We start from the raw sequence: 26721 nt of genomic DNA on the forward strand, positions 1-26721 counted from the left end.
CCGCCTTCGGCCTACATTAGATAGGACATGCCTTGGTGGTGTTCGGTCGTACGTAAACATAAATTTTCTTTAAAGCAAGAAGCAAATTTCTTTAAAAAACATCGCAACAAGACAAACCTACTTATTGAGTTCGACCCTATAATATAGACGATCATCGATTTTTTTTTGACTGTGAAGAGTGTCCTTTGTTTCCCAGCTGCTCGACACATCTGCACTAGTCATCAACAAAAACGCTATTAGCCATTTAGTCTGACGAACAATTCTAGAGAGGCCCGCAAACCCACTTTCGACTGTGAACGATCATTATTGGTGTCTTCGGATGCTATACGTAAGAGAGTAACTGTCACCTATAGCACCTAGTATTGTATTTGTTTTGTTCACAAATATCTTAATATTATAAAATATTCAAAATAAAAGCTTTAGTTTAATGCTTACAGAAGGAATCGCACGCACTTAATATAATTTTTCTTCCCACGAATGCATTTCTTAAAAATTTACTAAGGAGATTGACCAACTTACTGCTAAAGTCCCAGCCAAAACTACCATCAGCATAGTTTCCTTCGTTATATAACGGCGGTGTTCGATGTCCCGCGCAGCATATCTCTGGGGCGCAAGTATCACCGCTGTTCACACTGTCGAGCCTCGAACACAGACAACCCTCACCTCTAGCAGTATCACAGAAGGTGAAATGCCTTTCAAAAAGGGATAATTTTGGCCTCATCAAAACACCCTGTGTAGATGCTTACTTTCATAATCAAGGTCCGGAAGTCGCTGTGACAAACGCGGCCCCCAGATTTAACCGCATATCAAAAGAAGAATTTGACGCACGCTAAAAGCCATATTTTCCGAACGGATGTCAGACATTAGGTAATGAAGTCTGTCAACTGCTGATAATAACAGCAACAATCACAATAATAACAATAATGATGACTATACTTTTTAATACTTAAAATGTGGAAAGGCCTCATAATGGTTGTTGTCCTGTATCAGATCGGTTATTAGTTAGATTGGTATCTTTAACTGAATCTGCAAACGGTGGAAAATCAGTAAAAACCTAAATTAAACCAACATTTTCCGCTGAATCACCTCGAATTGCAATAGCTCGTTCATCGTTATTGCGATGGCGTAGGATTTCCGGGCGGGGCAACCTCAGTGAACAAATGATACACATTGTAAGAGATGATTATATATCTGTAACCGTACGGGTAGGCGAGTCGTGGATGAACGTGTACTTGCGTGTAATGTGTTTTTACATAGTAAGATGTAAATACAATAAATTTTGTGCTTCACTTCGAAAACAAAAGCAAGGCCAGTGGGTACAATTAACCAGGTCGTGGTTATTAAGATGCAGTTTTTTATTTCACGATATTATTACGTATTTGTATCAGCTATTCGAAAATTTTTCTATGCGCAAATCAGTCTAATCGCATTTACATTACCAGGTTAGGCTTCATACAAAAACTTCCTATCGATGACTAGATAATGCTCGTTAATACGTTTGTTTGGAGTTCTTATCGTTATTATCTACAAAAAAGTCTTTCATTATCACCGTAATGAAGTCAGCGCATTTCCAAACTATTTTACAAGTAAACGTGTGAAGGATTAACTAAAAGTAGTAATGGTCGTTTGAACATCTATAAATTATCAGAGAAAGAAAGGCGAAGCACTTTAGGTATAAACCGGTGCTGCGTCAGTTAGGTTAAAAATTATTATATGAATGGCCAAGAAATTCCCGCCGTTATTTTGAACTCCGTTTCCCTTCCCATGCTGACTGCGCGGCTCATGCAACCTGTGATTAGAACGCGTGTATTTACACAATAAATCCGTTGTCGTTTTTTTCACTTGAGTGTGAATGGGATATCATAGAAAACGTTGAAGGATAAAAGTTTTAGACGGTGAAAAAGTGCATCTTTGACGCCCCTTTTATAATGCTTTCCTTCAAGAAGATTGCCGGAGCAGTCCGGATCATTTGAGCACTATGATCGCTGCGCGAACTAGTTTGAAGAGTTCGGAAGTTTATGGTATAGATCTAAACAATGCATTTTGCAACAGTAGAACGTTTAACTTCGACGAAGAGAGTTTAAATGAATTTGTGGAGGAGCACGCGTGTCAACGGAAACGACAAATAATTGTGAAAGTAACAGGTAGCCACGGCATCATTTCGTATCATGACTGCTAAATACACTAATCAAGGAAGTTAGCCTTTGGACCCCATTGTATAGTAACTATACGACTAACTATTATGACTTCAATAATGTTTTCTCTAAGAACATATTTTGTTTATTATGAAACCGACGGCGAAAAAGTTTTCGCCAATCGAACGTAAACTGTGGTAGGCCTTACCAGTTGTCTTCCTTTCATTTGAAAATGGGCATTGATTCAATACGAGTTTTGTACTGGACAGTGGCTCGACGTACGCCGTATTAAACTAAACCGGTATAGTGGTATAGCTGTTTAAAGCGAGCTCAACATTCATGAAGTGCTAACAGTGGTTCAGTGCTTCTAAAACCTGTAGCGGCGTCTCTCAAGCTTCAAGAATTGGCCCGGGTTCCGTTTTGCTCTGTAGAAGAGTACCATATGAATCTTTTAATCACGGCATCCAACTTTACTATTTTGAATCCTCAATGACCGGCTTTTTTCTTTTCAAACACTCTTGTTGTGATAACAAACTCTTACCGTCATGTACACAGTAATAGTTTCTATAGTACATCGTCCATAGCCTAGAAGTCCAAGGTTGCATCTTACCTCTATCAAAAATCCACATGCACGCGTGATTCGAGTGTAGCTTGAGTGAATTCAACAATTCGTCAAATCTGTTTAGACATATCTCTGAATAGATTTAATTCGCTAGGATACTACGTGTTTAAACTAGCCCACACTGACCCTAGTCTGCTGCTTCGTAAAAGTCCCAACAACGACCTTAGTTCACCCGACAACAAATTCTAGCTCAAGTTCCGTCAACAACCGTTACCCGTTTATATGCGAACAAGTAGACGATGATATATTTTTTACTATGTCAAGCGAGTCGCTGACTAAACGTGTCATAAGTTTAAAATAAACGTAGACAGGTAGAGCTTGAGGATGTTAAATCGAATTGTTATGTGTCTATGTTGGAATAATTTATTTGACCATGTAAACCAGTAATATATATATATATAACCCTACGGACCCGTACTCGCCCAGAGTCATTTTGGAAACGGCTTTGATGATTTTTAATTCTTTTTGGTTGGTTTGACTTGATCACCTCGTGCCAGGAAACAGCCGACGTTTCTGCGTAAAGCCTCAAAAACAATTGACGAAGTGTATTGGGCGCGGGAGCTGTAGGGTTGTCGAGTTGGACTGTCGAATCGTCTTTGAAGTTATGAATCACCAATAAGCAAAAAAGATGAACTGGTATTAATAAACTTTAATTCGAAATCGCAAATTCTAATTGTTCATAAATGCCGTTGAGGAGAAATTGCTATCATGAAAATAGCAAGATCGTGGCGGAATAAGAGCCAGCGTGTTCAGGTATGGTTTGCTATTGTTGTGTTTAGCCCTTGGTTAGTCGTGCATAACTAACTGATGTAATAATTGACTTTTCAGAGATTAGGTATTATAAGAAACTTACTGAAACTAGATACTTAAGAAACCAGACTTATTCGCAGAAACTAATTGCAAAAGGGTTTACCTAAGTGCAATATTTGAAAATAGTTCGAGAAACTGAGTAAATGATTAGCGGAACGGAGGCACGACTGAGTAAAATTACGGAGTGCGGGAAAGAACTGCTATTCACATACGACAAGCGGATCTGTTTGGATTCAGTTGATCGAATTGCGACAGCTACTCTGCTCCATAATTGTTTTCGAGCGCAAACATTTGTCTGTACGTATATCTTGCTGGCACGATTAGAAGTGATGTCATCGTTCTTGTGCTCCGAAAGCGAGCAATATTTTCTGTATGCCATTGAAGACCAGTCTTGAATGTATGAAGGAGAACATACAACCAAAACTCACTGCAATAAGACTCAATAAGTACGTTAAACAATGACGAAGCATCGGCGAAGATCTAATTTTCTGACAGAAGCTTTAAAACACCAATACAATACCTGGTGGTACTTTGGAGCGGCGATATTATACCTGAGATAGTGGATAATTTATCTGCTAGATATACAAATATGCCATTAGTTTTCGTCGTTATTTATATTCATTATAAAACAAAAGCGCTGTTTTTCTCATTGAAGTAATTGCTAGTTCGTTCTTTAATAGCTGATACTTCATATCAATCCAGCGATTCTTAACTCTCCTCGAGTCACGTAATGGTCTTACGTGTCTCTAAGATAAACATGTTCCTTACTAAGCTACCACTGGGTTTTCGCGAAAGTTACTTTCTTTTTGTAGTTTCAGTGAATTATTTGCAGAAATGCTAACGCACAACCGAAAACAAGGTAGTATGGGACATTCTCCTATGAAAATGTGTGTGGGTCGATCCTTGGGTTTATAGATGACGCCTTGAAACTGCTCTGGCATTAATTCGAGACGTCCGTTTTTTTCGCCGTCCTTCAAAGTGGTCCACTTACGCAGCCCTGAACACCTTGGAGAGCACTGTTTATCATAACTTGCTTGGGTTTCTAGCTTGGGTTTGGTCAATACGGGAGGGGGGGGGGGGGATATATATCTCCCGGTACCCATCACCCCTAATGGGCATTCTGCTCTCCGCCACCCCGGGACGCATCCAGTAAGGGTCCATAAATACGCTGCCCTATGTGCAGGCGTCCCGGATGCATGCAGGATGAGGCATTCCGCCTCATCCACCGGTCGGGGCCCTTCAGGTTACAATAGTTACCTAGAACCTAGGAAAAACACTACACTCATTCGTAGATTCGAACTGATCTTTTGCGCTTTTTCTAACGGTTGTGTAGTAAAGAACCGTTCTAAGACACAGTTGCTATTTTTAATATCTTCACAGCTATACATACCTTAAAAGCTGCAGCTATTAGATATACATAGAATAAATTTTACAAACGCGACCTTATAATTGCTGATTTTGTCCTTTTTCGTTTTTCGTTTTCTGCATTTCGTTCTGTGTTCTTCTGAATTTCTACTCTAGGTGATGACGATGTGGTGTTGGAGCAGTGGCGGAGAGATTAAAAGAAAACGTGCGCGATCTACTCGCGCATATGACCATTGCTAAATTCATTGGATACCCGCAAAAAATGGCGGGTTGGGAGCGCGACACCCGGGAAAAAGAGCCGCTTGATGCCGAAGGGGCGCCAACGGTTCAGGGGAACAGTGGTCAGGATAGCCAAGGCGCACGACCCGAACGCGCCGCCGCACAATTGTGCCAACTCAAGCTGAAATATGAGTATTCGCCCCAGTCACCCTCGAAACGGAGAACAGATATCTCTGAGCAGGCCCCCTGCTCGCCGTCGGTGGAGACTTTGCTGACGGCAACTGTTCGCCGAGTAGAACTCGAAGTGGCCAAGGAATTTGGCCCGGAAACCAAGCGGAGTAGAGATGATCGAACACCTTCAATCGATGGCCGAAGCGACCGGATGCCACCGCAAGATGCAGGGAGTAAAACACAAGATAGAGAAACGTCGCTTACTGCGCCAAGAAAGGTGACCAATGGAGAGCGACGAAGCAGCGATAGTGCTGCGATTATTGTACAGAAGCGAAAAGACATGGATAGCCCAATTAGCCCGTCAGTAACAAGAAGCCAGGTTTGGGAAGAGGAGGCGACCCCGAAAGAAGCGAAGATACGAGCCGATGTTGTCTCCAAATGCAATGGCAACATGGTCATAAAGAATAGCAACCTAAAGACGGTTATTTCTAAGACCGTTATCGCTAAGGTCACTGCCACTGATATCAGTAACAATACGAGCCAACAGACGATGGCGTCTGTTAAGGTAGTCGTGGCACCAAAGGCAGCTGCCGTTAAGCGGGAATCTCCCTCACCCGACAAAACCGATGAAGAGAAGCGATCAAAGAATCCTGAAACGATTCCTGTAAAAACTCTTTCAAAGGCCAAAACTTCTATGGACGTTTGTCCCTTAGGTGGTACGTCGACGCCTAGCAATGGAACGTGTACAAAGTCTCTGAAGATAGGTAAAAAAGAAACAACAATAGATGCAATTTTCGAGTCTGACCTCAAGATAAAGCCTTTGGGTAAAGGCGGCAATGAAAATACTCCTGTAAAGATACCAACGACAAAGACGAGATCCGAAATGGCGCTGACAACGCCGAGTTCGAATAATGGTGTTGGAGTTAGCTTAAAGTCGGAAAGTGACCCAGCCAATAGTGAGGTGAGTACGCCAAAGATTATCCGGACAACGACAGTAAACGCACGTAAACTCGCCGTCGGTGACGATTATACGACAGTCGCTGCCGATCTGACCTCAACGAAGACCGAAGCTGAGGAGTGCCATCAAGTCGGCCAGGCCTCGATTACTAGAGCTGGGAACGCGGTGATTACAGCTAAAAGGACAATCCGAGAACTGTCCGCTAACGAGGCTCTAGAGAGCACACCAAAAAAGTTCGTCTTAGGCACGTCACCTGTAACAGCTGTGAACAGGCGGAAGGACCTTGATACTCCGGTGCTCAGCCCCGTCATGAAAGACATTCTCGACAACCCCAGTTCTCCAATGACACGAAGCATGAGTCGACGGATGGAGGAAACGACCGTGCCAGGCATTGATAGTGGCATAGGTCGTTCCATGCAAACAAGCAACAGCATGGAAACACCGTCATCGTCTGGTAGCGTAGGAACGGCCTCGTCGGACTTAAGTACTCTGCGCGCAGAAGAGCCGCCGATCAAAAAAAGGGTGCGCTTCGATAGGGTCACTGTGTATCTCTTCGAAAGGACACAAGGCTTTACAAGCGTACCCACGCAGGGAGGATCTACTCTAGGTAGGTTAGTCTTTGAATTTCATCAATGAAAATTGTATTGCTTTTTATCTTATGATATACTTTCTTAGATTTTTCGTCCAAGGAAAAAGATTCGATTAATATCAAGAAATGATTCCTGATCGTGTATCCCTTATTCTCCGAAAGAAATTTAACCATTTATTACAGGTATATAACTTTCTTTTCATTGTGAATCGTACAGGAATGGGCTCGATTCACCAGGATTTGGAGGAATATTCTGTGGAGGAGCACGCTGAACGGAAGCGGCTTCAGTTACGCCCTACAGGGGTACCGACCCCTCCATTGGTTCTTCCGATACCTACGAAACGACGTCGTGAGCTCCTTCGCCAATCAGGCGTCCGAGATATAGATGCTTTGGAGAAGGATGAATGTGAAAGTATACGCGCCTCGAGGGAGCGATGCGGTTGTGCCTGTCAGGGCCGGTGTGAGCCTATCGTGTGTCTCTGCATATTGGCAGGAATCTCGTGCCAGGTAGAAGTGTTCAGCCAGGTGGGCACCGTACTTAGAACATCTGCGTCTCAAAATGTTTGCATTAGTATCTATATGCCATTGTTAATAAGTCGAAAATCGACTGTGGGAACAGATAAATAAGGAACAAGTTGATATGGTCGTTTCAAAAAAAAAGATTGGAAAGACTTGGATGCTTAAGGACACAACCCGATATGGCCAGTTATGTTAACCAAAAAACCGTTGTTTTCTATGGTCAATTTCGAATTCCCTTTTTTAGTCTCATAAATCTAGAATAACTGTGTGGTTTAATTGTAGGTTGACCGATCATCATTTCCTTGCGGATGTAGCCGTGAGGGTTGTGATAACCCAAACGGAAGGACCGAGTTTGACCCTATCAAGGTGAAGGCTTACGTTCAGCAGACGCGACTTCGCGCTAACCGTGAAATGGGGGTAAGTTCCAAATATTATGCGTGATCAAATCAGGGGTTTGCTACTATTACGCGGTGTTTCAATAATTTCGATTTATAATTTCGTTTCCATAAATTCTGTCTTTGTGCTTATGCCACCAGTTTCTCATAAAAGCCACATGTAATTTTATTTGATAGCATATCCTATTGTTCTTCGCCAACGCAAAAGAGAAAACACAATTAGGCACCTTATACGCCCGACTGAGTACCATACTGAAATAGAATCAGGGTCTATCTTTCCGATTAAGATTTTAGATTTGGATTTCGATCAATAAGTAGCTAAATATAACAACCAGGTCTATGCTTTTGCTAGGTTAATATCTAATTCAATTTATATGTGTGTGGTATTACAGTTGCCCGAAGAGCAGATACAGGTTATGCAGAACAGAGTAGAGCAAACCACATGCGAGTACTCGAGTGAAGGTTTGTATCGTCCCGATGGCAGTGCAGAAGTTGCAAAAATTATTAGAGTATATTATAATTACGACGTGCTAAGATCTTTTGCGTGGCATGGCGCTAAAGTTTGACACACTCGTATAAAATTGAGACCTTCTTTGAATTTAACAATTTCCAACCGATACCTTGCGTTCGTTGCCGTTTTGTTGCACAGGGTCCGACAACAGTTCAGAATGTTCGGAGAACAGTGATTATGCTTCTTCCGATGAAGCTATACCACCGGTACAGCTATCATCAGTTTCACTACATGAAGACATAGAGTTGCCTGCCCATTCTGCAAAAGACGCAACAGTTAGTTCCATCAGCCAGGTACATGCCAAAGAAGAGCCATCCGAAGATAGCGGCAACAGTGGGGGAACCAGCGTCGATAGTGTACAGTCTTGAAACGGACGGAGACATACGCGTCACAAAGACCATTGCACGGAAGCGGATCCAGTAAGTTATCCTGGGCCACCTATCCTGGAGTAATGGAATCCTCACCCGTAAATACAGCCGGCAGACCTTTAGGTTGAGGAACAGGGTTACGAAAAATTCGGACAATGTCGCGATACGGCATTACGTTGTAGCCATCTTCCGACGGCGGTAACACCGTGAAGGTTCTAACGATGAAAGTGCATGAAGTCCGTGAGGTCGGTCAGAGTTGCGTCATGTGTATCTTTTCGCAAACAAATGAAAGAAGATGACTATCGCGAAACCATGATGGCGTGTTTGCTCAGTGATAACTATATATAATATGTATAGATATATTACCTAGGCGTGGTAGGACCGCTATCGAGTCAGAGAACGGGTGTAAAAAAGATCTGCGGCGATTGTTTTTTATGCTTGTTAATCAAGTAGAAAGTATAAGAAGGAGATAAATCAGTTCATTAGGAAAATTAAAGGTGCAACTATTAGGGGAAAAACAATGCGCAGTAGACGAGACAGACATTTTCTTCAACACATGTAGATTGTTTGGAGCTTGAGCGCGCCATTCATGCATGCCAGTGTGAAGTCGTTGATTACAGGAAAGAAAGGCAGTTAAAATACATATAGTAAAGAATTGTTCCAACGTGCTGCGATCCGAGCAGTATAGATATATATGGGGCATTGCCGATAATAACACCCGATTCAATGACTCATCCTTTCGTTTCGCACAGCTAAAGGCTGTGCTAATATGGATTTAACGGTTATAGCGATACTAATCCTTGTCATTTTGTGAGTGTATTTTTTGTTATTTTTAATAATCTTATTATTTGGTATTATCAATTAAACCAATTGATCTATCGTAATGTGGGCATTTACCGTGACGTGGCCTAAACCTAAAAAAAAGCCTAAATAAGTTTTGCTTATCGCCGTGATATTGGGGCCATTAAAAGCAAGCAAAATGACGTCTGGGAAGGCTTCCACGAGAGCAGCACATGAAACAGGAGTCGTTGATGTGACAAAGTAGGAGTTCTAACGTTGGCGATTTCTGAGGGTTAAATTATACCAGGTAGTCTTGTGCTATGTTTGGACGTATCGAATAACTTGAAGCTTATGAACAAACTTACAATGGTAAACAATGAAACTTTTTAAGGTTAGCTCAGGTTAACATTGAGCGGGCTAGCATTACATAAAGTTTGCTCCTCAAAATAAATTCATCAGAGATAAAAAGTGCACGTGAAAGATACATTGCAGGCATCCTTAGTTCATGAAGTTTATACTGGGCGATAACCTTGCAGACGCTTTACGGTGCTGGAAATAATCTTGCGGATATGGGTTTATTAATCTGTTTATGCTATCGTTCATAAGCAACCGTTGTGTCCGAACGTAAATCTATTTGTGCGGGTCCGCCGACTGCAACAGCTGTATTTTTTACGTTTTGAGCTCGCATATCAAATAATAAAAGATTCAGCAACAATAATGAATGACTAGGAACACAAACGGTGGGGCTTCGCCAGCACAATGGGCAAGGTTTTTGGGAATTATTGACTTCGGTTTTCTCCCCCTACGGACATTATTGTAATTTACGGATATTTCACGAAGTTTATTTTCACATTGGCAGGCAATTATAGATCAATCATTTATTTGATGCGAATTCGTCGCTTGATTGAATACCGTTTATTGTATTTTAACCTCAGCTGATTCTTAAAGAGAGCTTCTTTTTTCGGTCGACATGTCATTTTGGTGACCCCTCTTCTAACCATTTATTCGATATGGCAAGTTTCTTACATAGAATAATTGAGATGTAGTGCTTAGGTCACACCAGTCGAAATATATTCAAACCGTAGTCTCTGTAATTCCCTGCCGTGTTTGGTTCTGGCTGTGCATTTACCAATGGACAGGACATCACCCCTGTGGTAGGGCTGTCCGTAACATGTGGTACCGTGAATATCAACCGCTAAAACAGATCTCAGTTTTTCCATCCAGTATTATTTCGTGTAGCCACTACTATTACTAATTGTGAGAAAGAGCGAAATGTTTACTATCGAAAGTATTTTTGTATGTCTTCTGTGGTTCACTCTCTGAGTCTAGAGAGTAAACAAATGCAAAAATAATTATATACTGCTATTCCGTGAACAGATTCTTTCTTGGTATCCTAAAACACTATAACCTACATTTTATAAAAAAAAAAAAAAAATGGCATGAAAAACGGCTTCAATGAGATGTCAATGGCTTTCCAGAAGCCGTCCTGAGAACGTCAGAAATATGAACTGGTTGTTTCAACTTTACGATTGTTCTCACAGCGTTAAATAAGTAATGGCGAATATAGTTCGATAAATTTATCGACAGGTTTTTTTTTTTTAATTCGGATCACTAGACCCTGGTGTTCAATGTTCTATCCAGATCAAGCCCTGTCTGACGAATTATGGTTTTCTGCATTATCCATAATTAACTAAACACACGAGCCGAAGTTTCGTTTTCTCTTTTATTAAATAGTTATTACCGATTACCTATACCCTCAACTTGTCTTTTTTCACCTGAAGTATAATTCAAGCGCATTAACGAGTGCGACGACAAATCAGTTTCTAGCACAAAAATAGTGAGATGTAATCTCGTCATTGCTTAGCGTGTGTACGTCTAACGATTTCGTGGACTTATATACCAGCAAGATCGCGAAAATCTAGTTTTTCTTGTTCTACAAACGTGGACAATGTCGCTAATGATTATATTGTAAACCTTAATATTTTACGCCGCCACAAAGTCCCTTGTACGTTAATAGCCAACGGACTACTGCGATTTGTTTTAGGGGACGTGCTTGGAAATGGGGCATGTGCTACTACAACAGCTCAAGTCTTACGTTTAGTTTTTTACTGTTATAAACCATTAGGGTCGATCGCTTCTACTTATTGATATAGCTAAATCTACAACATCGTATTTCATTTCTAATACTGTGAAATGTTAATTAATTAAGTTAAACTGTGTGCTAAATCAGACAGGGTATTTTTACAGTATCCTTTATTTATAAACAAGAGAAATAATAAGCAATGGTAAAATGTCGCAAAGAAAGGCAACAGCGGCATCCAACTAATTTTTTGGTATGTATTTTGTCGTGTTTGATGAGCGGAGAAACTAGCAATTAAACAACAACTTGTAATTAATAATTGAGTAACATGCAGTGGATGCGCGTGCAGTGCATGTGCAGGCTTCTACAGTTTGACTATCGCTTACATGTGGCGACAGCAGCAGAATTCGATGCTGTTTAAAAGTAAGCAACAGAAGATTAACTTTGCACACTGTGCATTAGCCACAACGCAATTGATGCTTAAGTATTACTAGACAATTACCGTTATCGTGTGGTTGTGTACAACGATTGTACGAAAGCGAAAGATCGATCACTCAAAGAGAAAATGAACGTTATTCTTACAGTGAAAGATTAGGGGTCATAAAGAGGCGTCAAAGAATTGTCGATGATGATGTTTCATTGACTTAGGATTACTATTATTAATGTACATAAATATATAATTAATATTATATATGCAGCAATATTGCTCGAAGTGGACGGATATTACAATCATTTGTTAGCGTGACAGTAACAAATATTGTAGGGTCCCGCGAGGAGTCGACACGTCTAACGTGTATAGGCATTTACGGAAATTAGTCAAAAAAAAAACACGGAAAAATCCGGTTTGAAATCAATCGGGTGGACAACTGTCAAATTCGGTTTATGCTGCCTCGTGTTAATGATTGATATTTGTGAGATATATTCACCAAACGTGAATGAACAGCCCTGGGTCTGCTTCATCCTGTCGAATAAAACAGTATAACGGCATTCAGCTTATATTCAGTACGGGGCTATCACCCAAAATTAATATTGGATCGAATTCTTGAAACTCAAATGCCCCGTCAAAATCTTACTTGATGGGTCGACAAGAACATTGGGACTTATCTATGGTAGCGACACGCTGGGCGTCATCCTCGAGCACAGCAGAAGAGCAAATGGGTAGTTTTGATAATGGTGACTGATTAGTGACCATTTGATAGAACCTCATGGAAATTTCACTATCGAACTGTTGAAATCGTGTAAGATTCAACTAGATAATGTGTAGTATGTCAAGCTGAACAACGCTTAAATACGCGCCAGAATGGGTTATATGGAATACTATTCATAAAGAAGGTAGAGTGTACAGTTCAGACAGAGTGTACATAACGATATTTATTTAAAAAAGTGAACATGAGTATCATTATTTCGGAATGGATACGATTATTGCTACCTAGTATCAGACTTGGTATCAGGTTTGAGAAATGAAATTCTGATCCAAATCGAAACTATTATTGGCCTTTATTTTGAAAATAAGGTTTTGCGAAAAACCATGCTTCGGAATGGGTTAAGATACAAAACTTCATTCAACTTGATGGTAAGGTCGTAGGAGTATATCAAAACAGGTTCAATGTATCTTGATTATATTGTACATTGCTTCTAACACGGTTTTGGGCAGAATAAATTTAGTATAAAATAATTGTTGCCCAGATCATTTTTCTATTAAATGCGACCAAGGGCGATTCTCGCGCATTGCGAAATATGTTCGATGTTCGTCAATGTAGTGAAACTGCCTGTAAAAATACTAAATATAAAAATTAATGTAAAAAAGAAAATTATTGATAAGAATAATAAACGCGAAAGACGTACGCAGACGTTGACACTGTGTCTTTATTTCCCTGCTTTTTTTTTTAAATTTAGTAAGCCTCTTGGTGTAAAACCAACCATATAGACTGCAATTACTTTTCGTGCTATAGTCTTAGTTACGTTAGTCGTTAAGTCTTTTAAAATTTCCTACAGGTCTACATCAATCAAGCATCATCATCACCATAATCATAATCATAATCATCACAATAAGGCAATGCTTCAAATAGTCGACACTTATACGAATCTAGTAAATTTCCAACGAAATAGAAGTTTTAAACGATAGGACTTTCTCAGGCCGCCTGTAAACTGTTAATAAAATGCAAATGTACATATAGCAGAGTCTAGTGGAAGGTAGCGTAGAGCTAAGCAAAACTGAAATTTTGCAGTCCACTGCAAGAAATGCGACGCATCATTCGCGCATCAGTATATCAGCAGGCGTATACTGATTAGTACCACTAAAGGCGCCTGAGCTCAACAAGGGAAACGCCGAAGCTTCTTTTTTAAAGGTATAGAAAATCCATTTACGAATTATGAGGGGTATCCGAAACCGATCCCTCGGATTTTGCTTAGTGGGGTCCTTTTGAGTAAATCTTTACACGGCTCTTAATACATGTAAGGTACTTCATCGAATATCTAAGGGAGATCGCCGTAGCATAAAATCAGCATATATCCGTTAGGCCTGTCTGGCAAAGATCGGTCTCACGCCTTTAATACTAACAGCGTTGCCTTTATTCAATCCTAATCGGAAGATTTAGCCTTTTACAAATGACCTTCTGATTTTTTATAAGTTGTGCGCAACATGATTTGCAGTAGATCGTAAATTCAACTGCTATGTTGTCGAATGTTGCTGGCCCAATAAAAGTGACACATCGTTCACGGAACAAAAATCGTAACCTAAAATCTATGAATATCTACCAATTATCTTGTAGGCGGTTTGCCAAAACAACGAAACCGTCGAAATTATTAAAGTGCAGATAGGCTAACCGTAATCTTTCGGCAAGTACGCTCTTATTTTCGAGGTCTGCGAGGCCCCAGGTAAGGTTGAAGCACTGGAGCGAAAAGCACCACGTCCTAGCGCGCGTTTAGAGGGTAAGAAGCCTGAAAAGGACGACAAAGGCACTACATCACCGATTTACTCAAGGTTTTCTTCTTCTCTAGCGCTCGTTAGGTTCTAATTGGCAAACCAATTGCGATTCGTTTAGCTGCCATTGGTAACAGTATCACCTATTTAGATTTTGTAATATGTCTGACGTTGAAACAAAGGGTTGCACCGAAGTACATGCCCACAACGACACTGATCAGACACAACAGCAGTGTGATAATCAAGCTGCAGCGGCCGAACGCAACACGCCCTCTAATAACTCAACAGTTCCTGTCGTCCAAAGCACGTGTTACGACGTCAGCCCTAATGATAGCCAACGATCTGGTCAGGCTGCGGACACGCTAGCTGATAGGGCGTCGTTTAGTTCCGATGAATGCGCCAGCACGTCAAGCGATTCGAAATCTGCGCAAAAGCGAAAAGGCACCGATAGCTTAGCGCACAGCTCCGCTAGCCAAGCGGTACTTGGTTATGGGTTGCCAAAGGAGCGTAAGCTTAAGGACTTAGGTAGCAGTGCGTCTGCAATGTCAACTTCCAGGAACGCAATAGACCAATTGTCGGGTTTGTCCAATTCCAGTCCTAACACATGCGGTGTAGCCGAGTCAGGTCGAAAGAAGCTCGTTTCCTGCCTAAAGAAGAAATCTTCAGATGCTAATAAGATTCAGGCAAACAAAAAAGAAGTTCAATTTGACAAAACAACAGTTTACTATTTCGAACGAGCACAAGGTTTTACCAGCGTTCCGATTCAAGGCGGTTCAACTCTTGGTGAGTAGAAAGAAACTGAGGGTACTCTGTTATCGGAGCATGGTTTAGTCACTGAAACAAAAAGAAACAAATGCGTACCTGTCATGATTATAGGACTGTTTGACACTGGACACACAAGTCAGCTTTTTAGTTCGTTTCAATGGAGTAATATAAAAACGCTTACTTCACTAACTTCGATTGTATTATCCTAGCCGACCTATAATCTTACCTTCGTTATTTTGCTGTGCTAAATATTAGTCGTGAGATTCATTAATAGACCACGAACTTGCTGTACGTTAACGCATCAGTTTCCCTGCTCTAAAACGGCTAAGTTTAAAGTCTCCGTAGGCGAATATTAAGTTTTTTCGAACGCTACTCGGCCTTCGATGTCCGACCGACATATTTCTCCTTAATTGAATTCATTATTTTTTTATTCATCAAAAGACTGATAATAAACTATATGTAGGATTGAAATTAGCTTCCCTGGCTACCATCATGTGTCCGAACGTGAATACCTTACGTCCACTTGATCTTGTCGTTTTATTTGAAAACTGAACTAGTTCAATACATATATATAGCACATGTTTGATTTTGTGCTTAACCGACAACTAAAACTATTCGTTTATTTGCTTTATTATTATCTCAATTAGGCATGAGTTATACCCATCTGGATGTTGAAGAGCGCAGCTTTCAAGACGCCGATGACTGTCCGACCAAGCCATTTTCAGGCGACGGAGCGGAGTCGATAGCAGCGAATTCAGTGCCATACCCAATACCGAGCCAGCAGCGCCGCGAGCTATTACGAAACTCAGGCGTGGAACATATCGATCCAAACGAATACGTCGAATGTGAGAAAATTCGAGCGTCTCGCGAACGATGCGGCTGCAAGTGCCCGGTCCGTTGCGATCCGTCATCGTGCCTCTGCATAATGGAAAACATTCCGTGCCAGGTAGAACCAAGGTTAAATCAAGTCGCGTAAAAAATTGCACAGAATAAAATCATATTCGCTTAATAGGAGATACGCACTGGAGGAAGCATTCAGTACACGCCGTTTTTATGAATGCGGAACAAACTGCCCTATTTTATATATTGATATTATATTAGAAAATTGATGAACTATTAGAACTCTCGAGATACAAACCCCACTTCGGGTTTTACAGAGAAGAATCGCCTTCCTGAACTGTCGATCGCTTTCTGGGCCTACTCCTCCGGACACTTTCTTGGACTTCGAAAATTGCGGACATTTTTCGAAATTGACAACGAGCAAGTTTATAGTTTGTTTATTCAGACGCAAACCTCGCAGCATTACAGTCGTTTTATTGAATGGCGGAGGTGACTAATGGAAAGTGATCTTCTATAAATGAGAAGTGTCTACTCGGATAGAGACGTATTCGAGAACCATAATAACACTTTTTTCTTCCGTTGCAGGCGGACACCTCGGGAATTGCGTGTATATGCAGCCGAGATGAGTGCCAAAATCCCAACGGCCGAAGCGATTTTGACGCGATAGCAGTACGTTTTCACGTCGCACGAACTTGCGTCCGAGCCAACCGCGAGCTAGATGTAAGTCCATTGTCAACGCTATCATAATGAAAGTTTTGCTTACTATTTTTCCCTCGTTTTCGTCGCGTCTCATTTAATCACACACATTTAATAGCTTCAATGGCACGGTATTTATCTTATTTTTGACTGTACCGTTTCAGCTGCATAGCGAGCATTCACGGGATCCGCCGCAAGGCTGGGCCAACCTCTCATTTTGTAAGTAAACGCGATCGCTATGACTAAGATGATTGATTAGAAATCGTTCTCACTAAGATATGTTGATCGTTTCCGGCTTGATACGATTACTGCTTGTGATCTTCATCACTCAGACCTATTTTACCATTACGTTTACTAAGCGATACGAACCCAATGATCGAACCTTACACGACGTGGTAGACGGTGAGACACGTTGGTAGTCTTGGTTTGAAACCTGGCGTCAATACACTCCGTTGCAATGCTTAACGAAAACACGAAGATAGTCTACGCGAAGCTTGATATGTCAGATTAAATCGAGTTTAGGGAAATTAAAATTACAGCTTAGAGTTGAGATAACACTTTGCTGAACTGCTCACTGCTGGATGCGTGCTTAACAGGTGGAGAAAACAATAAACCTTGAACACTTCTACAACGACAATTTTTCATCCGATGAAGTTGTCCGTGGTGAACTTCGCGAACTCACATTGAACGCGTCAGACAGTCGTCAAATACACGTAAATTCGACTAGTAATAGTCTCGAAAAAAATTGCAAAGATAACAACAGACCGTATGAACAATAACAGAGTCCTTATCAAAGAGGAGGGCTGTTGTGTACTTTCACAAAATACGGTCTGCCTTCAGGTCGTCGGTTAGCCATGGGCCTCAGAATCCACAGCTATGCAAACTCCGTACACCAATAAACCAGTGTAAACAAAAGATTGACTCTCCTTTAACTACTGAATACCCGTCATTAGTTAAAGTGCATCTCGTATATGGAGCAACTAGACTTGACCAGAGCTCCCATGGATGTACGTAATGTGTGTAATGACTCGTCACAGCTATTTGGTATTATTAATCGGTTCCGTTCCTGTAAAATATATCTATCGAGGGTCTTGAGCAATCCAGGATAAACGTACTTCAGTAATTTATTGTATTATTATTATTATTAGTTAATCGAGTGGTATTATCTATTCACACCAGACATACGCAGGCTTTACAGACGAAACCTATAGAGGGTTACATACTTTTTAGCTGGTGGCGAGAAGGAAAATCATTTCACCCGAACTCCCCGAAATCTTCTATCTACTAAAAACAGAGCCTGAGAACGTTCGAGCAATTTGCATAAAATAAACGAAACTAGATACCATTGCGTAGCTCGGCTGGATGATCCATCTATCCTTCTGTTTTCTTTTTGCTTTTTTTTTTTTGCCTCACACTTTCGTTGAGCGAACGAACTGCGTCACTGCTTCGTTATGAAGAGACAACCAGGTTGTTAGGGTGTGAAATAATCACCTATTTTCGAATAACAAACGTGCATCACACGCAGCTGTCAATGTATATGGTTATACTAGTGCTGGTGCCGGTAACGCGGGTGATCTAAACTAACTGGATTGAGCTGCGGCTCTTTCGATTTCCAAAAATCAAGCCCGCATTGAGGAAAACACTATACCTATATAATAGACCAACAAAACTGGATCAGCTGGTGGACAAACGAATGAAAAAGGTTGTCTTGAATAAAGTTGGCCTTTTCCAGCAATGCTACCGTACGATAAAATTTATTGTGGTAAAAAAAAGGTGGAGGCGGGGCAACTTTCAGATGAAATGTGGCTTTGCCTTTTACATTATCGTCGTACCTAGGAAGTCGTTTGAATTGAAACGTTCTTTTTATCTTGCGTCAGCTTTTGTGCATTCCCTGTGAAATAGCGCGGACGGATCACGCTTGCTTGAATAAGCCTATTATGTATAATGGCCGTATCGAATGCTCCGGCAATATCCGATCCAGTACCGGAAACAACGAAGTAGAGATAGAAAAGGCTGCCTCGGCATCCTAGTTAGCATTCAAAAGTAGCAAAATCTAAATGACGCAAATGATCTGGCGATCATATCCACTCGTAGGGTGTGCAATCGAGGGAAATCGGAGAAAAGTTAGTCTATTTACGGTAAACTCGTGTATCTGTGCTTGAAGCTTGCATTTTCATTGCTCAGGGCACGGTGGGGCGCGAACTCTCGATGATCCATCAAGCCGGGACATTGAACAGGAAACCATAGTCGGTGGTAATTACTTTGCTTGCAGAAATTGCGAGTGTTCTTCGGGTGCTCCATATCGGTCGATATATATAATATATATATATATATGTATATATATATATGTATTTATTATATAATAGCGGCACTGGGACTAAGATCCATTTGGGAAAAGTCACATACGTGAGTGGCCACCATGGCATTGTTTTGAGTCCGACTTAAACTACCCCTACCAACTTTATGTTGGGGCTAAAAAGAACCGTGAAATCTTACCATCTGAAAGTTGGCATTTGATGATAGTGACTACTCTTTCGCGACCTTACCACAGTTAGACATATTTGCTATTCATTGCTAAAGCTTTACATTTCAGCTGGGAAAATTAGTTACCGCTTTTCCTTTCGCTTTCTTTATTTTTTTAAAGCTTTTCTTTTTCCTGCGTGAATTCGTTGTTCTTCGCTTTTTGTAGAACAACTATTGTAAGTACCTCGAAAAGCAATCCCACGGAGTTATACAGAAGGATCAGGTAGAAACAAGGTAGATATGCGTAACATAGTACCTTCACTCGAATTCAAGTGACGGAAATTCAACACATGAATGAATAATTCACGTCTCTTGTTTTATTTAGAGTTCGCTCTTAGAAAATCACAATCGCTAACAGCGAAATTATATCCTGCTAACTATCTACGTACATACAGATATGATTTGACCAAAAAAAGGCACAAAATATTACCCACACACACACACATACGGAAACCGTTAAGCAAGGAACGTTTCACATTTAATAAGTGCAGTCTTAGTTTTACGTTAAACTAAGTTAAAACGCAAAAATGCGCAGTGAATGCGTGAGCGCAATAAGTCCATCTTGTTTTCTGCCCTCTTTCAAGCTGTACGAAAACAATCGAGTTCTATATGTCATCTTATGTTAGCCTTAACCTTTACAAAAACAACCTGTTGTGAGGTTTGGGGGACAGCTTCGCTATGGCAAAAGCGACGTAGTGCATTTGCTAGTCCCCTTTTGTTTTTGAAACTACTGTATTTTTAGGCAGAGTTCTTCGACACTGACCATTTAAACGATCAAACTTGTCCAAGAATACACACGCTAGAGATGACTGCTTTCTAAAGACATCGATAATTATAGCTGGCCACCGAGAAGCTAATGACAAATAATAACCCAATATGATATTCACCGTGAATTTGAATAGCACGCGAAAGTGATCGATTTCATCAAAGAGCGATCAATTTTATAAAAAAGGGAGGCGTCGATAGGTTCGAAACCGGGCGTTGACACAGTTCTTTTTCGAAAGGAGGGGCTGGCTTCTTGAACAGAGACTTAAGAAGGGCATGGCTAAATGTAACTTGTTTTTTTCATACAGCTATACGCTCAAACGTTGTTCATATATCACTCTCGTTGAGTGCAGTTTGATCTACCGGCATACAAGCGCGCAAAGGTGATCACACTAACAACGAAACGACCATTTCTCTCGGCCATCGAATCCGAGAGACGGGAAAGGGCGCCTTTTTCTCTCTTTTTTCAATCGCAGCAGATCTTAGCATGTTCGTATTCGTCTCCTGCCGCCGTCGCCTCTGTGGTTATTGCAGGGCTAACTCAGCTGAGCGTCGGATCACTCACGCTGCTCGCTTGGAGCACCGAAGATATGGGAAAGGGTAGATTGTTTTGGTGTCTCTATCTGGCTGTGTCTCCGCGTAGAAGTCATGTGTATGGTGTAGTGGCAGCCGTGGCGGTTCGATTACGACTGCCGACGAAACCGCTGCCGATAGTAGGACCGAGGGCGACAGTGTGGCACTCGCCGCTAATAGACTTTGCACGGCGGTGACGACGACGGCCACTAGAATCAACATAGGTCGCTCGCTGACGCAAAGCTGGTCATTGTCGATAATCAGTAGAAAGCAACTGAGCTGGCTCTCACAGCGATTGGGCGGTTCGTTGTTCCCGTGCGATTCCAAACATTGGGTCGTCAACTAATTCTTGACTGTGGAGTTTTCTCTGAGGTACGATTCGGTCTCCTCTTTCGTGTTGCTAAAATTACGGTTTGTGTGTATGTACCCTGAGCTGGGGTGCAACCCCAGTTGCAGTATGGTAATAATGAACAATAGTAGAATAATGCTTCTCTTGACAATGACCTTAATGCACTTCACCGAGCTCCAAATACCCCAGAGGAACTTAACCACTCGTCAACGATAGTGTTGCTTGAGCCCCGAATGACACCTGCACAAGCGAATCCGTCAGGCTGTCAAAACGCAAGTGTCGACACGACAATTTCAGTTGGGGTTTAGCCAACTCTAGACAGATCCGTTGCTTATACAGACTAATGGGACGTAACGGCGACGGCACATAACCAAAATTTCGAGTAGCCGTTGCTACTAAGCAGTTAGTACACGGAAGGAAACTTACTGAGTTCACGGATGCAACCTCACGATTAAATTCAGTGTTATAATACAGTGTTACAACACTAACAGTGTTAATATCATCCGTGGTCCGACAACTGCTTCGTTCTTCAATATAACCGATCGCGAAATTTTCTCCATCCCTAAATGGTGTTGTGAAACAAAAACAAAATCAGGACCACCGAAGAGTCCGTTGCAGGCGATACATCTTCAGACAGTTGAGGTCTGATGGTCCTTTTGCTTTACCGTGTTGTTGCTGCCGATACTCACGCATGGGAATCGCTGAGCGCATGATGAGACAAAAGGGCGGGTAGCGCCGCTTTTGTCCGACGTCTACTCTATTTTTGCTATAGGAAACGTGTGTCACACAGCTACAGATTTCGACGCGAATATTCTGAAGCGAACAAATTTAGCCTCGATGTCTCCCGTTGGCGGGCAGTTGATTTTTCCCAGCTCAGCTGATTACCGGCTGGTTTGTTGTCATATCTCCGTTATGATTAGAGATCGTTGCGGCCGTAGTCAATTCTACTCATGCAGTGGACAGACGCAAGTCACGACAGTGTTGCGTTTGTTTCCGAGGTGCATTCTTATGGAATCCTAGTTACTGGATAATTTATAGACCGAAGAGGCGACGAAATCGCTGATTAGACTGACGGCCGCAGTAAACGATTCGGTCAGTAAAACTGGCTAGTCGGGTCAACGTGAGACTTCAGGAGACCGACAGGAATCACTCTTCGAGCTTCAAGTTTCTCTGCGCGCCTTCCGGATGAGGCTCCCACTAGAACGATTACCTGTATTATCGGCAGCTTCCAAAAGCTGCAACATGGACACTGCCCTTGAGCGGATCCGTAGCGGATGTCTTTGTAATGAGGAAGCAACCATTCTACAGGCGATCCTACTATCGGTGCAAGGTAAGTAGTGCGATATTTATGCTTGCCAAATTTATGCTTGCATATTCTTGTGGTGTTGTGAACAGCACACAGCAATATATCAGTATGTTCTTCGAAATCGACCAATGATATAGGTTGAAGTATACTATTATTTATATTATTGTCACTTCTAGATAACTTGCTATTCTCGAGTCGAGGTCAATCTTTTTCTTTCGAGAGCTAGAGAAACAAATCTGGACCCTCATAAAATAGCTTAGTATAACTGCGGTTCTTATACTGAGATGGGAACATCGTTCTTACATATGAATCAAGTTTTCGTTAGAGGGCGTTAGTAACGATTGCGCCAATGCAGTAAACAATATTGTCTATGACGTGATCAGTACGTACATCGATTATAATATAAGTAGAGAGTATAACGATGTTCATGCGGGTCAAAAAAAAAACTACCTGGCAAGCTAATTCTCAAAACTTTCTGACTCTCCGATGGGAATCGAACTCGGGAACTCTGTTTGTTTACCGGACGTCCTACTAACCCAGCCGCATTTAAATTATGGCAGGTAGAACTTTTTTGTGAGTTTTTAGATTAAAAAACTCGTAGTACAACTACTCAAGCTACGTTGTTTTTTTTTTTATTTTGATAAGTTTGATTATCGAAGCCCTATGTATCCTAAACGATTCAACTATGCTGTGTCTGCACCAAAGTGCGCAAATTAACTTCAATGATGATTTAGTTGAATCTTATTTCGGCCATGTTACTAGACTTTGATGCCTTGCTAATTCGCTGAATGTACTAATTATCACCGTAAATATAATACTTGAGGATAAATCTTTTTCTTTATCTCTTCCATATTCAAGCTATACTAGCTTAATTTAAATATATGCACTATTTCATACTCTCCTATATGTTTGTTAATGAAACCTGTGCACATCATCGAGGGAATTTTAGATGTGGAGGCTACAGTTTTACCCACTTGTTGTGCCGATATATATTCATAAACAATACGTTTTAAATTTAATTCAAAGCACATCCACTTAATGTGGCCAGTTTAGAGATACAGAAAATGAATTTAATCCTGTTTCCTATATGCAGACAGATCGAAAAATATCTTCCCTATATTACGAAAAGTAACATATATGTGAATGTCTAGAAAAAATTTTGCATCTCAGCTGTAACAGACAATCGCGAACTCACTACCGGCACAACAAATGTTCTTCGGTTTTGCCAGTATCTGTTTCGTCGAGAAAGGCAGTCATCATCCAACGGCTCGAATGCGGCTACCTTCTCCGTGCCTCTTTGCTCTCGGTTTGTGCTAAAAGCAAATCTTGTCGCAGAACAAAGGTCCACTACAAACCAGCTATTGCACGTTCACGATCGATTTTAGATTCATCCGATCCCTCTGACAACTACTCATACAGCTTATTATTATTGGCTTTAGAAAGCTCTTGTTCTAGCAGCACAAAGGTCTCTTCCTTCATCGTCTGTACCAGCTGCTCTCGTCGTCTGCCCGATAGTATCAACGTACAGTGAACAAATACAGGTGCTTGCCGGTGACTCGTATCGAGTAAATTACCTGTTAATAACGATAAAATTCTGAAATATGTTTTACGTTGAGCATCTGTTGTTTCGTCTGGAGGTTGTTACTTCATCTACATATATGTGGATAAAGGTTCTCAGTATCAGAATTTGGGAAAGGGGTATGACGAAATTATAACATAACAAATTTGACTTACTAGTATATTTAATGAAGTAGTATACGTGTGCTATACTATGTATTTTAACGAGATTGATTTAATTTCACGTAGAGATGTCGGATGCGACGGGTTTTTTTGGCAAAGCATTTCGAGTTTTCTATTTAATTGTCGTACACATGCTTCGAAGCTTGTATATTGTTTATATTTCTGTTGAAATCTAATAGCAATCAACACTAGTACTGAGCAGATCTAAGTTGATATGCCCGAAATCTAACGTAACTACTCTCCATACCGACACTGCCTCGAGTAAATAACGGTCATATACGATAAACATTTGGTTTTGACGACGCATCACACCTGCTTCGCATCATTTTCGACTGACGCGTATGACGAGTGTTCCTTATGACGTCAGTACATCACATCTGACGAACAACCCAAATCACTCAAGTTAGCAGGCCAAATAGTACCTTACATGAACTAGACCTTCCGTACCCTTAGGTGCTGATACGTATCTATAAATTTATCCAACGATCCACAGCGCACACTGGCAAAAATGAAGCAACACCATCCTGGCAAAGTGTAACACTTCTTACGGTAATAATATACTAGTTGATGGTACAGGTACGTATTTATCTTAAATCTATCCATACCATCCATGTCTTGTTGTCCCGAACGAAACGAGGCATAATATCGAAACAAGAGAATATATATTCAAAACCGAACTCGATGCGTGAAACGCGACTTTCTTTCCTCGTCTACGATGCGGTCGGTGCTCGTTCGGTGACGGAAGCTGATGCCGTCAAATCGTAATGAAATGCTGTTTCTCTGGCTACAGCATATTTTCATGCCTTGACGTGCGTTCGGCATCCATTTAGCGGCATTTATACGACCACTAGCGACACCGTGGTAGATGACTGCCTCGTGAGGAGTCGCTGAAGTTCAGCTGGATTCAGCAGAATACGAACATACATTAGGTGCAGCTAGACAAGCATGACGATTCGGCGCATTTCGTTGCGTGGAACATATTGTATGTCGTTGAACTGTTATGCGAGCACCGCGATCGCGACAGCTGAGGATCCGTCATCAACAAAGGAGAAGGCTCTTGGTCAGTGAACGGGCGCTCTAGCTGATTATGTGCGTGAGCTAGAAGGAAGAAGCACCATCTGAACGAAACGATCTTGCGGGCATAGTCGATTTGGCGCACTCGGCATACGGCGGTGACAATCGTTACGTTGACACGAGCAAGCAAGCAAGCCAGTTGTTATTGTAACGTCGTCTAACTTTTGCCATATGTTTTTCAAACAGGGACACCACCCAGTGGCGGACGTACTCCACTATTGTAGATAGGCCAATCATTTGGCGATGGATCTGTCATTATGTTCATTCGTCTACGGTCGACATCAGAACGTTTCATCAAAAACAACTGCTTTGGCGGTTTCTTTTTTCGCCGTTGAAAAACTTCTGTCGCTGATGAAGAAATAGATTAAGAGGGGACGATTTTCGATACTCAAGAATAGCAGCTAGATGATTTCCGGTTAGAGCCATCGGGGTACCGGGAACGGTGACTTCAGCACTGGCGGTGAGACATCAGAATCGTGACGCCGAAATCCGCTAATGGGTGCCTCTGTCGCTACTCTATTATACATAGATTTATTCGAGTGGATGTAGTATTAGGTAATGACACGTGAGACCTAATGTGTACTATAACGAGACGCCGTCTTTCAGCTTCGTCGGGTTATGAAAAATAATCGAACAAAACGTATAATACCGTTTCGAGTTCTCATCTACATGTACTGGGAATAATTGTGCACGGTACTTAGCTATGGCACCTGTATATGCTGAATAAATGATATATCGTCATAGATTGAGTAGGCATAGCCAAGGCATTGACGTTCGTTAATTTTATTTCTTCCGTTCAAATAATATTTGGCTAACAGACTAATAAAGCGATCTTAAAACTTAGTGCACTTATCTGTTCTCCTAAAATTGCAGAAGCGGCGCTTCAGTTAGCTGTAGAATATGCATATAAATATACAAACGCTACTTGTGCAATACAAAGTAAATGCAACAAAATTATGTTGCAGATTGAAGATTTGCAAGTTACGTTCTACTCCCAAAAAAAATAGATCGTTCACTACAAAGGAAACAGTTGCCTTGCAAACTCTGATGGTTGGGGGTGTGGTGTTTTTCAAAAGAGAGATTTTTCTCCGAACCAAACTTCGCAAAGCTATATGAATATTACTGCAAAGCGTAGAGAAATGTTCACCACCATCGTATTGGAAACCTAAAAATATGATGCGATAAACACGCAGTAAAATTTGTGAGATACCTGTGCATTTTTTTCAATGAAATGGTTTCAGAACCATCTTCCTCTGGCCCGGAGACCTACCTCCAGTCGCTGCATCTGTGGACTAAATTGTGTGAAGTTGTTGCCGAACGTTGCCTTTACGGGGTACCCGTTTGTCGAGCAGCACTCGCTCTTATCAAACAGCTTGATGCAAAAGTGCTCCTTGCCACGTTTCAACGGTCAGAACCGATCGATATCCAGTATCGCTATCGAGAATATGCCGTCGTCCGAACAGTGGCGTGTCAGGCACTCCTCTGTGAAAAACTGCTCAAACACGTCCTCGACACTATGTCCCGTATGCGCCTTTGCATACGGAGCGGATTTCTAAAGGTCAGTTCTGTCTACTGAATTAGTTCGAGCTTTTTGTATTCTGTGTAATCGGAGTATATATATATATATATATATATATAGTATATA

General features: G+C 41.3%; 3 protein-coding genes and 2 long non-coding RNA genes across 9 annotated transcripts in view; 3 read left to right on the forward strand and 2 right to left on the reverse strand.

Moving 5' to 3' along the window:
* Positions 1–13376, forward strand: part of LOC111271911 (uncharacterized) — a 23763-nt gene extending 10387 nt beyond the window's left edge. For 3 of the 5 annotated variants that reach the window (XM_022852958.2, XM_022852957.2, XM_022852960.2), the window contains 5 exons: positions 5089–6887; positions 7087–7394; positions 7671–7805; positions 8176–8245; positions 8433–13376. In XM_022852958.2, the coding sequence (XP_022708693.1) occupies positions 5159–6887; positions 7087–7394; positions 7671–7805; positions 8176–8245; positions 8433–8662 (2472 nt within the window). In that variant the 5' untranslated portion in view covers positions 5089–5158 and the 3' untranslated portion in view covers positions 8663–13376. Of the gene's footprint in view, positions 1–1860; positions 2145–5088; positions 6888–7086; positions 7395–7670; positions 7806–8175; positions 8246–8432 lie in introns of those variants that run through there. The other 2 variants (XM_022852959.2, XM_022852962.2) reach the window with 2 other exon arrangements.
* LOC111271915 (uncharacterized) lies at positions 13365–15962 on the reverse strand. Its single transcript, XR_002687212.2, has 3 exons — positions 15871–15962; positions 15197–15279; positions 13365–14462 (listed from the first exon to the last, which is right to left on the reverse strand). It is a non-coding gene; the product is annotated as an uncharacterized LOC111271915 (long non-coding RNA).
* LOC111271912 (cysteine/serine-rich nuclear protein 2) lies at positions 14455–17661 on the forward strand. Its single transcript, XM_022852964.2, has 5 exons — positions 14455–15228; positions 15858–16156; positions 16636–16770; positions 16911–16965; positions 17343–17661. Exons 1-5 carry the CDS (start codon positions 14607–14609, stop codon positions 17363–17365), a joined length of 1134 nt encoding a protein of 377 aa, XP_022708699.1. The 5' UTR covers positions 14455–14606; the 3' UTR covers positions 17366–17661.
* A 1808-nt stretch (positions 17662–19469) lies between these two features.
* Positions 19470–26634, forward strand: LOC111271905 (uncharacterized; the record flags this gene model as incomplete). The annotated part of the gene is made up of 2 exons (XM_022852946.2): positions 19470–22286; positions 26318–26634. Coding segments are annotated over exons 1-2 (462 nt in total), but the record flags the coding sequence as incomplete, so codon positions are not given.
* On the reverse strand, positions 22864–26309 carry LOC111271914 (uncharacterized). Its single transcript, XR_002687211.1, has 2 exons — positions 24315–26309; positions 22864–23836 (listed from the first exon to the last, which is right to left on the reverse strand). It is a non-coding gene; the product is annotated as an uncharacterized LOC111271914 (long non-coding RNA).
* Positions 26635–26721: the final 87 nt, after the last annotated feature.

This window comes from Varroa jacobsoni, unplaced genomic scaffold, assembly GCF_002532875.2.
Source record: "Varroa jacobsoni isolate VJ856 unplaced genomic scaffold, vjacob_1.0 contig01255, whole genome shotgun sequence".
NCBI classification, from domain to species: Eukaryota; Metazoa; Arthropoda; class Arachnida; order Mesostigmata; family Varroidae; genus Varroa; species Varroa jacobsoni.